Source organism: Rhinatrema bivittatum, chromosome 1 (assembly GCF_901001135.1).
Source record: "Rhinatrema bivittatum chromosome 1, aRhiBiv1.1, whole genome shotgun sequence".
NCBI classification, from domain to species: domain Eukaryota; kingdom Metazoa; phylum Chordata; class Amphibia; order Gymnophiona; family Rhinatrematidae; genus Rhinatrema; species Rhinatrema bivittatum.
In genome coordinates, this window is record NC_042615.1 from 143,050,615 (window position 1) to 143,064,360 (window position 13,746).

General features: G+C 45.5%; 1 protein-coding gene across 4 annotated transcripts in view; it reads right to left on the reverse strand.

The window, feature by feature from the left end:
* The window catches only part of SPATA18 (spermatogenesis associated 18), a 274,302-nt gene that overhangs the window by 109,166 nt on the left and 151,390 nt on the right, over positions 1-13,746 (reverse strand). For all 4 annotated transcript variants that reach the window (XM_029587820.1, XM_029587806.1, XM_029587829.1 and 1 more), the window contains 2 exons: positions 13,285-13,543; positions 12,921-13,079 (listed from right to left, as the gene is read on the reverse strand). In XM_029587820.1, the coding sequence (XP_029443680.1) occupies positions 12,921-13,079; positions 13,285-13,543 (418 nt within the window). The remainder of the gene's footprint in view (positions 1-12,920; positions 13,080-13,284; positions 13,544-13,746) is intronic.

Below are 13,746 nucleotides of genomic sequence, written 5' to 3' on the forward strand. Positions count from 1 at the left end.
GCACTCCCCAATCACAGGAGGAGGCTTGTCTGATTGTTGAAGGCTAAATTTTGTGGCCATCAACTCTTGTAGTGGGCTATGCACTAGTGTAGAACTAGGGAGGAGCCCCATCCTGTAGGAATATCTCTCCTGTTTTAGCCAGAAGAGGCTCTAAGACTCCTCTCCTGTCTTTAGGAGTCAAGAAGGCAAAGAAATTCTCCAACATGCTAGTGAGCTGGTCCACTGGCTGATGTGCTCCCTGGAGTTGGAGAAGAGACATCTTCTTCAGAAACTCGTCTAGGCTCCTCTTTATTTTGCTGGAAAAAAGCTGATGTACTTGTTTCTAAGGAAAGATTAGGCTCCGAGGTGCTCTGCAACAATTGGACTGGTCTCTGTGCTGGGACCTCCATTGTGCCCTTCTACACTGAAGTTCTTTGATCTGATACCCTATTCTCCAGTAATGCAGTTGCCATAACCTTAGATGAGATTGATGTCAGTGAATCATTTCCACACCAATAGTGCCTGACAGTGGGTGATCCACATTGATGCCACCAACGACACCATGGAGGGGCAGGGTTTGGATAGAACAGATGGGTCAACATCATGGGGATTTTCCACATCATGAAGGAAGATGGCATTTGCATTGAAATGATCCACAGTCTTGGGTTCAATGATTGCCCCACAGCATAGAGTCATGCAACCTCATCCTTTTCAGCTCCAATAGGCTCCACCTCGGAGATACATCCTGCCTAGGTGCCTTCTTTTGTGCCTCTTCTGACAGACGCTTCTGCATCTTGCTCAATCCTGGACCTGCAGTGGATTCAGGAACCGGCACTGCAAGTGAGGGTGCCTTAACCACAGAGCAGGAAAAAGGAGAATCTCAGCTTAACTTTGCCTGAGGATGTCCCACTCTGGGAAGAATGGCTGCAATGTCTGGATTCAAGCCTGTGCTTAACCTTTAGGGCCCTCCAAAGATCCAGCATTTTCCAGGCCCAAGACTGCTAAAGCCCTGGGGAAAATCCTACCATAGTTGTAGCAGTTAGCCATGTTGTGATCGGATCCAAGGCACATGAAGAAAACCTCATGGGAAGCCTTGATGGACATATGGCTCCCACAAATGCAGGCCTTGCATCCGCTGATAGCGGTTTTCTTAATCTTCTCCCTAGACATGATAGTGTTTGGGGGGGGGGGGGGAGTAGCACTTAAAAGTCCTATTGAGGGACTGCCAAGGCAGTGGAAAAGAAGTTTTAAGCTGTAATGAAGCAGACAATTTCAATACACAAAAATTTAGAAAGAGAGGTTCACACATCCACACAGAAACTCAGACTAAGAGGCTTATAAGGCAGTGCATATACGGAAACCACCGCACATGCTCAGTTAAGACTTTTACTGAGCTCTGAGTGGTGTCTCTTTGGTGCCGTCAGATGGCGTCACCCACATGTCATGGTTTATTCAGCCCTGCTTGTCAGAAAATAAGCAATTGATCTATTTTTTGAGATCTGCTGGGCACTTATGACTGTCAGAAAGAGGACACATGGTTCAACTGAGCTAGGTCAAACCCAGCATGGCATTTCTTATGTTCTAAAAAGGCGAAAGTCTAATATCCAAGACTGTCTTATATTTGATGCAATACAGCAATTTATATTTCTGGAAAGCTGAGATTTTTAGCTTTCAAATAGTATATATATGTTTGAATGACAGACTGTTGATACCTTTTTAATATGATTCATAATGTTTGAAACTTAGATTGTAAGCTCTCTGGGGATAGGGAAATACCTACAGTCCCTGAATGTGATCAACTGTGAAGTGCTGAAAAAAGTGCGAAAAGCGGAATATAAATCTAAATAAATAAATAAATAAATAAATAAATAAATAAAGTGCCTAATGGTTTTGATAGTTTGTCTGTCTGTCTATCTATAGTAGCTATGTTTGTACAGATCTCTGCTTCATCCTATTTGCACTAATTTTTGTAAGATAAACTATTAGGGAAGTGGGAAACTAAAATGAGACCATTCACATTCAAAAATATATAGAAATAGATCATTTACCTGTTTATTTATTGCAAATAGTGAATAGGGCATGTACCAGTTCTTGTACATAATTTCACTGTTCCTCAAGGCTGCCTTCACCCTGCTGATGTCACAATGCTAACCCCTTCCATTCAGCAAGGGACCCCAACCCATGCCATGTACTGTACAGTTTCAGTTTACTAGAGGATTAATAACAATATTGAAACACAAAAAGACTATGAAGACTTTCTGTTACACTGGAACCATATTTGTCTCCTACTTGTTTCCTGTAAAGCTGTAGCCACCAGAGATGCAGCAGCTGCCTGTCTCCCTTGGTTTAAACACAAGATTTAAACCTCATCTAACACGTTTATTGAAATTAATGAATTGATATCTTAAGTATTTTGAATACACTGTTGGCAACATTTTTACAAATCACTACAAACTAACTTTTTCATTTGTTCTTAATAAATTTCCAAATTGTTGTAATTTTTTAAAAATTTATTGACTTGAATAGTTGAATTTGCTAACAGGCCGATTAAAAACAACCCACGGGAGAGCTGGCACTCCGTGTTGATCACCCGCTCTCCCAACTTGCACCCAGGCATCTCTCCTGGGCGTGCAATTCTGTATTTAAATTAGGGCCAGCGCTAATAAGGAGGTGCTAGGGACGCTGACAGCCATGGGTTCAGAAAATGGATGCCGGCAAAATTGAGCGTCTGTTTTCGAACCCGCCGACTGGCGGGCAGATTTTTTTTTTTTTTTAAAGAAGTTTTGGGCAGGTGTTACTTTCTGTCTTTTGGATGACTAACTAATAAGCACATTAACATGCATTTGCATGTGATGAGCGCTATTAGTTTCAGAGATGGGGGGGTTTGGCCACGCGTTTTCCATGCGCTATTACTACCCCTTACAGTATAAGGGGTAATAATAGCGCATCTAAAACACGTGGCCAAACGGGGGCTAAACAGTGCACTCAACCAAGTGCACCGTTCTGTATCGGCCTATAAGGGGGTATAGGAGACTTGGGTGCTGGCAGAAACAAAGGTCAGCAGAAGGTATAGTAGAGTCTTACACAAAGGCCTTGGGCCAACAGAAAAAAAAACACAGGAAAGTTCAGCTTCACTTAAGCAGTTCTAGTCTCTTAATTAACCCTTTCTTCAAGGCTGCTGGAGTCAAGCAGCGGTCTGCCCCTGGCATTCAGTCTTTTACAATTCATTTCTATATAAGCAGCAGATTTTTTTAAGCAATTTATATAGCAACTCGCATATTAATTCCATTTTTCTTTTAGGAATGTATGAAAATTTGAATCAGCTGCCAAGAAATATGGGAATCTCCATTGGCGACTCCTGCCTTCCCCCTCTCCTTCAGTCAATTCTAACTAGATAAGAGCATGATCAGATAGTGCGCTACCCACAATAGCGCCATCCATTACTTCTGAAAAAATAGATTTAGAGACCAATAGGTAATCAGTTCTGGAATGATTGCCATGAGCTCTGGAAAGATGGATGAAATCTTTATCTAGGGGGTGGAGAAGTCACCACGCATCAGCTACCTGTAAATCATTTTCTAAATAATTCACTCCTTTATTGTGATGAATCTTGTCACCCCAAGTTGGATTAGATTCATCTACCATGGGATCTTGGACCCAATTGAAATCACCTCCTATCACTAGCCCTTCTTCCATATACAGGCAAAGATGTTTATAAAGTTCTTCATAAAAACTGTGATCATAATTGTTAAGTGCATACAGGCTACAGAATATTACCAATTTATGTTTCAACTCAGCAATTAAGATCACAAAACACCCCTGATTGTCCTTAATTTCCTTCTTAATTGAGATTGGCAGATTTTTGTGGATCAAAATAGCCACACCTGCTGATTTCATATTTGCTGATGCGTATTTGACTTCACCCACCCACCATCTTTTTAATTTTCGGTGTTCCAAATCACTTAAGTGCATTTCCTGTAGAAACACCACGTCTGCTCTTTGTTTATTCAAAGCAGTCAAGATCTTAGACCTCTTAATTGCTGAGTTTATTCCACACATTCCAAGATACAATTTTCACATTGTTTGAAGACATTTGTTACTCCTCCATGCATGAAAATCATGGATCAATCTGACAGTTGTTATCTATTGTGGTAAGGAGCCTTCCCTGTTACGATCCCCCCTGTTGCTGCGCTACAGGTGGTCTCTCACCTTCCTCCGGAGGCCGCTCCGAAGCCAGGGCCTCGCCTGTGTTCCACCCGGGACTTGCTCCAGGGCCTGAGAGGCCTAGCTGTGCCTGTGGCTTGCATGCCAGCCTTTGGACTTCCTGTTTGGCGACGCCCTTCCCTAGGGGCCGGCCCGCAGCTCTCCTCCTTATTTATAGGGCCAGCGGTGGGCGGTCCTGGCAAGCTCCTCCCAGGGAGTTGCCTTCTACCTCCAGTATATAAGGACTTCCTTGTCATTTGCAACTGGCCTGTGGATCGGGTTCTACAGTCGTCTGTAACCTTGCCGATCCAGGTCCACCGTGGTCTGCCTTGTGTTGATGGCTCCTTGTCCTGTCTCTGTCCGGATGTCCACTACCTGATGTGTTCCTGATGTCCTGATCCAGTTCTGCTCGCTTCTGCCCTACGTCCTGTCTGGCTCCTGAGCCTTCTGTCCTGTTGGGCCCTGGAGTGGCCAACAGGAGGGATTCGTCCCCTGGGCTCTGGAGCTTCCCTGCCTGCCAGCCGAAGGGGCTTCGGATGTCAGTATCCCAGCATCGGAGTTCCTGTTCGCCTGGATCTTCCGCTTTGTCTTCCCTGCACCCTCCTTTCCTCAGCGTGGTCCGCGACCAGCCTTCCTGGGCTGTGTAGGGCGCGTCTGGGACGGGGTGGTCCGCGACTCAGTCCCACGGGTGGGCTGAGTAGGGCGCCCTGATGGACAGTGCCATGTTTCCTTCCAGCCCTCCTCTTCATCGTCTTGCTTCTGCCTGTCTTAGATGTCTGCTTCAGCCCCCGTCTGACGTCTTCTATGTAAGGACTCTGTCTGCCCTCTCCTCTGTCCGGCCTGCTGCCCATTGCCGTTCCCAGCGGCAGGTCCGAAAGGGCCGGGAACAGTCGGAGGACCGTTCATCAGTCAACTTCCCAGTGTTGGCTACCATGGGTGTGCAGGTCCGGCTGAGGGTCAGACTCTGTGCCTGCTTCTGTACCCGCCTGGCTCACCATGCCTGCCCAGCTCACCTACCACGGTGTGGCTTGGGGCTCCTCCTTGAGTCCTGCCGTGGCCCAAGGGCTCACCACCCGCTCGAGACGACCGCACTCCGCGCGCGCTCGTAACATTCCCAGCATGAGTTCCCACCCTTGATTCCACCTCCCCCACAAGCTTGTTATAAAATAAGCATACTGAAAATCATTATGTATCTTCTGTGCAATGAGAAAAAATAAAAACAAAAAAACTCCCCTTCCCTCCTGTTCCCCTCTCCCCCCAGCCCTATCCCCTCCACTATACCTACATACATCTCCATCCTACTTCTAGAGAACACATTCTATGCTAAGGGTCACACCTCCCCCCATCCTTCTGATGGCACCAGCAGAACTGCATTCATTAAACAGTAATTTCCCCATTGGGGTTTCTCTTGGCAGATATAATTTCATACTTATGTATATCTCTGCTTGAATTCACCTGGCAATAGGCATTACAGTCGACAACACCCCCAACTGGTGCTAGGAAGGCTAATGCATGACAAACAACCTCCCTACCAAAATAGAAATAAAGACCTGATCCCATGCTTCCAACTAGTATCTGTTTCAAGTAGTAGGATCATTCCTCATCTTGATTTCCAGGGCTTCCATGAATTTTGTTTTCCTCTGTAGCTGTATTAAACCACTTTACTCCATTGTTGTGTATTACTCTAAGTTTGGCTGGATACAGCAGGGCCGATCGGATTCCTAATTGATATAACTTAGAGCAGATCAGGGCGATTTCTCTTCTTTGGGCTGATAATTTTGCCGAATAACCATGAAAGACCATTATCTTTTTTTACATTGTAAGACAACTGTTTCTCGGCTCATATTGCTTGTTGAATTTCCACTTTTTGAGCATAATTCAGCACGCGGACAATCACCACTTTAGGCCATTCCACGTTTTCTTAGGACCTAAGTGGTGTGCCCTCTCAATACACAACTCCCCAAATTTACTGGTGATATTCAGTTACCGCAGTAACCAAGATTCTAGAAAATTTAGCAACTCACAGTCTTCCAGCATTTCCAGTAGGCCCACAAACCGTAGACTATTGCAACAAGACCTATTTTCAATGTCTTCTAGCCACTCATCTTGTTTTTCTAGCGCTGTTACATTTCTGCAATTCCTGTTTGCACAGTATGTAGGCCATTGTAGACATCGAAGATTCTCTGTTCTGCCACAGCCATTCTCCGCTCAAAACCAAATAAATTTGCAGAGACTTCATTGAGCTTGGGAGTGTGTGTGAGTATGAGGGACAGGAGAGGAGAGGAGAATATTTCTGGGCCCCCTTCCCCCTACTAATCCATAGCAATCTCAAGATGACTGAAAATCAAAAGTTCTCAGGTATGGTGAGTAGGGGAAATTTTTTATCCTTTTAGTTTTAATTATTGTGTGTTATTTGATGTGGTTTTATTGTTTGATGTTTTATGAAAATGGAAATGTTTTTTGTTCATTGTTGCACTGCAACAGAGTTTGGCTTGTTGAGGTTTCCAGTTTATTTATTTAAAAATCTAGATACTGCCTTATCCCAGGGTCAAAGCGGCTTACAGTTAAGTACATCCATAATCAGCTATAAAATTAACAATAAATTTTAAAAAAGGGAAATAAAAAGTATAAAATGGAAAACTGTCACAGTTTCACCTGCTGTGCAGCCTCACTGTGACCTGGTTCTACCTGCTATGACACCTCCCCAACAGCAGAGGCCTCCAGTGAACTTTGCTCCCAGCTAACTGAGCCACCTCCTCACTGACCACCTGACTCTGCAGTACCTGCACTACCTAAGCCAGCTTGCCCAGTTCATCGATGCCTCTTCATCAAGTCACCTTGGCTCCCTAACCTGGCCACCTTTTTCTTACTTTCCTGTCTTGCCTTGCAGCCTACCCAGGCCTCCTCACTTGCCTTGCAGCCTAACCAGGCCTCCTCTCTTGCTTGAGACCTACCCAAACCACCTGTCTTGCCTTGCACTGTGGCCTCTCAGGCCTCCTTGCCTCACTCTGTTGTCTCCCAAGCCTCCTTGCCCCACTTTGAGGCCTCCCAGGCATCCTTGCCTTGCTCTCTATCTCCCTTGCCTTGCTCTCTGGCCTCTCAGGCCTTCTTGCCTTGCTCTCTGGCCCCCCTGGGCCTCTCTGCCTTACCTTATGGCCTCCAAAGCTAGGTTCTCAAACCCAGGCTTGTGCCCTGTTGGGCTTCCCTGTTCATTGTTGCCTGTTCTGCCTAGTCCAGTCATGTCCTTGTCTAGTCCACTCCTGTCTAGTCCTTGTTCTGTCTTGCGCCACCTTGTCCATTTCTTGTTCTGTCTTGTACCGACCTGTCCAGTTCTATGTCTGTTTCCCAGTCCTTTTCTTGTTCCTGGTTCAGTTTGTATGCTTTGTCTAGCCCTGAACTTGTATCCAGTCCCCAGCCTGAGCCTGTATCCAGTGCTCAGTCTGAGCATCTATCCTCCAGTCATAGTCAGAGCCAGTGTTCAACCTTGTCTGTCTCCAGCTCCTGCCACACCTTCAGTATCAGCTTAGCCTCCAGCCTTATCTATATCAAGCACCTGCCAAGCCCAGCATTAGCCTAGCTTCCAGCTGAGACCATGTTCGCCTGGAGACAAGCCCTACCAGCCCCCATAACCCAAGAGCTAAACCTGCAGGGGACGGACATAGCTAGGCAGAAGACCAGCACTCATCCAACCCTGCAGTCTTGTGATGCTCCTGTGGGGGTGTATCCTGATTCCAGCCTGGCACCCCATGATAAAGACTCCATCACCTGAACACATTATCTGCACGTGTGCCAAGTCAAGTTAAATGCTTCAGTGAATGTGCTTGCAGATTTTTTTGCAATGATACTGGCAGATGATTCCACCCATGACAGAATTTTTTTTTCTCTACATTCAACTCTAGAGCTTGGTATGTCTAGCATTCAGACCTGTTGTATTTCCCACATATAACCACTGAGTGAGTGAGAGAGAGAGAGAGAGAGAGAGAGAGAGAGAGAGAGGGAGAGAGAGAGAACCTGGCCATAATGTCAACTCCCTAGATAGGAATTTGTATCCCTATGGTAGGCCCACCTAGTAACTCGAGGTGAGGGTTAGGTATCAGTGTAGGGGGTTAGGGGCCCCTTTGACATTCAATGTTAGATGTACAAACAGAACAGTGGTCTCTTGTGAACATTTGATGACCCTCAGAGTGAGGAAACTCACTCCAAGAAGAGATTTGTACAATGTTCTCTCCACCTAGCTTGATGTTACCCAGGTAGAGAGTCCATCAAGCTAGGTTGAGAGAACACTGCACAAAGCTCATCTTGGAGTGAGTTTCCTCACTCCGAGGGTCATCAATTCACTATAATGATGACATGCAGAACTCATTAAAGGTAGCACAAAAATGAGAAAGCTTACACGTTTTCCCTGCACTAACTGGCCCAAAGTGAAAGTGTTGGTTAGTGCCGGGAATCCTCAACTCTGCATCTTCCCTAACCACCTCCCCTGGCAAAGAAGACCTTTCCATACCTGGCAGGTCACACCATCATTACCCCAACAAAAGTACCCCTCTTCCAGTACCATCAATATCCCTTCTCCTGGAAGAAGTACTCCCTCTTTGTAACACAAGTATGCTCCCCCACTCCCACCCCTTCGGTCTCAAACGTTCCACCCCTCCCAACTCCAGGCAGCCAGTCCCTCTAACCACTACCTCCACCTTCGTCAAGTAGACTCTGAGCCTCATGAACTCCCCATATCCCATGTACTGATCAAGAGGGTCTTCAAGTACTCAAAGGTCGGAGGGAGCTGGTCTCCCTCATACCAGTCCAGGCATCACAGTCAAAATGGCATTTGTGACTGTCTGACCCAAAGGTCTAAGTACATGGCACAGGTCAGGTACTGGGTTAGGCATTTACTGCAGATTATATTGGAAAACAGATACAAATGGCTCAGCTTTGATCTTGGTAATAAAGAACCAGAAGGACCAGTCCCAAACCAAGCTTCAGTGAAGTCCACAGGTGGGTAGGACCAGTCCTGGTGCAGGACAATTAGAGTTGCACCCAAGTAGGTCAAGTCCAGAGACAGAACACAGGTTAGCAATTCTGTGACAAGAAATTGGTAGCCCTCCAATTGCTGGGAATGCTTAAGAACATAAGAACATAAGAAATTGCCATGCTGGGTCAGACCAAGGGTCCATCAAGCCCAGCATCTTGTTTCCAACAGAGGCAAAACCAGGCCACAAGAACCTGGCAATTATCCAAACACCAAGAAGATCCCATGCTACTGAAGCAATTAATAGCAGTGGCTATTCCCTAAGTAAACTTTATTAATAGCAGTTAATGGACTTCTCCTCCAAGAACTTATCCAAACCTTTTTTGAACCCAGCTACACTAACTTCACTAACCACATCCTCTGGCAACAAATTCCAGAGCTTTATTGTGCATTGAGTGAAAAAGAATTTTCTCCGATTAGTCTTAAATGTGCTACTTGCTAACTTCATGGAATGCCCCCTAGTCCTCCTATTATCCGAAAGTGTAAATAGCCGATTCACATCTACTCGTTCAAGACCTCTCGTGATCTTAAAGACCTCTATCATATCCTCCCTCAGCCGTCTCTTCTCAAAGCTGAACAGCCCTAACCTCTTCAGCCTTCCTCATAGGGGAGCAGTTCCATCCCCTTTATCATTTTGGGTGCCCTTCTCTGTACCTTCTCCTTCCTTAGTCCCAGCAACTCCTCTCTAACTCCCCTTCCCTTGGTCCTCCAACTAATCCATTTCCTTGGGGCTCAGGCCATTCCCCCTGGATCTTTGATCTTTTCCTTTGTTCTCAGGTTACTCCACCAATCAGGGCATCCATCCTCCATCCCTAGTCATCCCTCACTGAAATCCTGCAGTAAAAAAAACTCTCATTACACCTTCCAACCTAAATGAGTGACATCCAGGCATCATGAGTCCAGCCTGTGGAGTTAATGATTATGAAAGGCATGGATCTTGGCAGGAAAATGAATGTTTTCTGCAAACTTCCAGGATCGTTTGTCTGAACCGTAGCCAGAAAAGAAAAATATTGGTGAGATGGTAAGAGAACGATGTAAGGAGAGATAATGGGAGATGGGAGATGGGGAAAGGCAGGCTGGGACAAATAGAGATAGGGAAAACTGAAAATATGATGGAGGGAGAGGGAAATACAAAAGATGGAGAGAAGTGAGAGGAAAGATTGTGAAACATGAATATGTGTGAGATGGATGAAAGGGTGATAGAGCGGGAGGGGGAATGAGAGAAATATTCTGTAAACCCACGCTATTTGCTTTGAGCAATCCAGTTCCACCAAAATTAAAAGCGGGCTGCTGGCGGGCCGAGACCCGACCCGGGGGCGGTTCCGGAGGGCGGGGCCACGCCCCCGGAACGCCCCGGCCCGAAACCACGCCCCCAAAACGCCCCCGAAACGCCGCGTCGTTCGGCCATGCCCCCCGACACGCCCCCTGTCCAAAAACCCCGGGACCTACGCACGGCCCAGGGTTCTGCACGCGCCGGCGGCCTATGGAAAATAGGCCGCCGGCGCGCAAGGCCCTGGATGTTTTACCACTCACACAGCTGTATTCTTTTATCTGTCTCTCAGTGTACATATAATCACAAAATAAGTTTTAGGTATTTATAATCTTAGTAGATTGCAATGCTTTAAGAAGCCAATTTTCATCCTCCCTATGGTACTTTGTATCCATGGGCCTGCGAGATAATTTTCAAATTGACGACAGCACGTGTACTTTTCCAGAGAAGTTTTCAAAGGGGCCTTTATGTGCAGAGAATCCCTTTGAAAATTGCCCCCTAACAGACCAACAAGATATTTAGACCATGCCAGTCCCTTTTTCAGATGAGACTGTAGTACTGCAAGAAGGAATTATTTCTATCAAGAAGACATTGCGAGGCAGGAATTTCCACAGTAGAGGTTATCAGGACCTTATCACAACCTACCAAGGCTCCAGTTTCCACTAGGACCAATATGGCTGGTAGAACCACACTATGGGGTAATTTTCAAAAAGTTACGCGCGTAAACGTAACATACTATCATATCAATTTTCAAAAGCCGTTTACTTGAGTAAAGTGCACTTACTCGAGTAAATCCTATGGATAATTCAGTGGCATATATTGTAACAATTTTCAAAACCCACTTACTGGAGTAAAGTGCATTTACCGTATTTGCCGGCACATAGGACGCACCCCCTTTTTTATGCATATTTTTAAGGAAAAAAAATAATCGGGGAGCGATTCTGCAGGTCCTATGCACCGGTAATCAAAATTACTAACAGCGTCCGGTGGGGGGGGGGGGGGGGGGGGAGTGTTGCACCGCCTGATTTGGGGAGTGATTCTGCAGGTCCTATGCGCAGGTAACGCTCCCCGATTGGCCGGCGCACCCTCGCTCCCCGACGCTACCATGGCACTCCCCCCACCAGACGCTGTTAGTTGGCGTATTCGAATATTTAAGGACAGTGGATTACAAGACACCTAGCTGTGACACACAGGGATAGTATCCGACGCTGTCAAGTGATATATATCAAGCTGCTGTGTTTAGAAGAGAACAGTATAATTGCTTTACATATAGTGAAGAAATAATTATTGCTGCATATAAAAGAATGCATTTTCTTAAAAACACATCAGAAACTGTTTAGTCATTTATACTTAAGCAATGCACTTACCGTAAGTACCAAAGATTGTATTCAGAGAAAAAGTTATCTTAAGCTGTTTTACTAACTGCGTCCGGTGGGGGGGGGGTGGAGTGACGCAGTGGCGTCGGGAAGCGAGGACGCGCCACCCGATTGGCTGGTGGTGACTTAAAGGGGCTTGCCGAAGCGCGGCTTCCCCAATCAAAATCAACAGCGTCACTTCCCCATCCACCGGACGCTGTTAATTTTGATTACCGACGTACAGGACGCACTCCTTATTTTTCCCCCTATTTTGAGGGGGGAAAAAGTGTGTCTTATATGCCGGCAAATGTGGTACTCAAGTATGGTACTCAGCTCTGGAAGTTTTACTTGAGTAAATGTGTTTTAAAATCAGTCCCTAAGACGGTAACTTTCAAATGGGTACATGGGCGCTCATATAATGTGCGTCGGCACACACCCAGAGACACAGCAATTTAATAAAATAGCATAGGCGTATCTGTGTGCCTAATTTTAAGCTTGTGCACACCCAGCTGCATAAGTCGGCATACGGATGCACAACTGCCTATATTTTATAACAGAAGCACATCCAGCCGAGGACCAGTTTCACCAGTTTGTCCACCAGTTTGACCAGTGTTCTGCTAGATCCTCCCAACCCCCCTGGTTCTTTAGCCTACACTCCCCCCCACTTATCCCAGACCCTTTCCACGCCTCATAGATGCCTCTACATTTTTTTTTTAACTTACACCTCCTCCATAGCAGAAGTAAATTTACACAGCACTGGACCTGGGTGCACGCCCGGAAGAGTAGGTACTTACGCTCACATTTCTTGGCCCTGCCCAGGAATGCCCATGCCCTGCCCACACCACACCATTTTTTTTCTCCAATGGGAGATATTTGAGCATTGGCACTTGTGTGCACATCTGGCCTCATAAAATCTGGTGGACACGTGCAAGTGCCAGATGTGCGCTCATCTCCTGATTTTGGCATGCATCAAACTTTTAAAATTAATCTTTTAGAGATTTATACAATCTATAATTTGCAAAAGCAGCAATAAGCATCAATAGCAATGAGACAATTAGGCAAGATTAAAAGAATTCCTAGGACTTACATTAACACTGGACTGAACATCATAAAGATCCAAGTTGCGAACTATGTAACTGGTGATAGAATCTTCGAGTGACTCTGGTCCTATGTGACATGTTGCCAGGGACTTCCTCACACGCAGTTTGAACTGTCTGAAGGCTAACTTAGCTGCATGGAAAGACTCCTGCATATGACATAATTTGAATTCCTGTGAGCTTTGAAGAAATCTCAGCCTTTATGTCAAATGAACACCACTATTCTATATTAACAAATGTTTATAGTTTTGTAAGAACTCTTTCTACATGTGGTGCTGTGCATCTCGGCATTTAAAGAAAACTGCTGTTGAAATGGTCACAGAAATAATTCAAACAATATATATTTTTTCATACCATTGTGGCAATAAATAGAATCCGTTGAACCAACTCCAAATCTTCTATGTAACGTCTCAGAAGGTTCTGTGCATCCAGACGATCACTGGCATAAAGATCATTGAAACGAGAAACAAGCTGAGCATGGCGGGTAGCCAAGTTATATCTGGTGGAGGTGGGTGATTCACTCCTCACAGACGGAAGGGGACTGGGAGACCTGCTAGCTCTAGGTGACCTGCTTGATAATGGCAGTGGACTGGGAGAACGACTTCTTGAAAGTCTAAAAAAAAGTTAGAAAAGATGTCAAGATCAACTCCTAGCTTTCAGAAGATTTCTTATCTGACATTAGCCATAGAATTTGAAGCACTACAACTAAAGAATTAGTTCATCTTCCTTTACACGGTAGTTTGTACTTATTCACTAGGAAAGTCAGTCTACACTAAATATTAATAGAAACCAAGGGAGCCTTCATACCCGAAAATG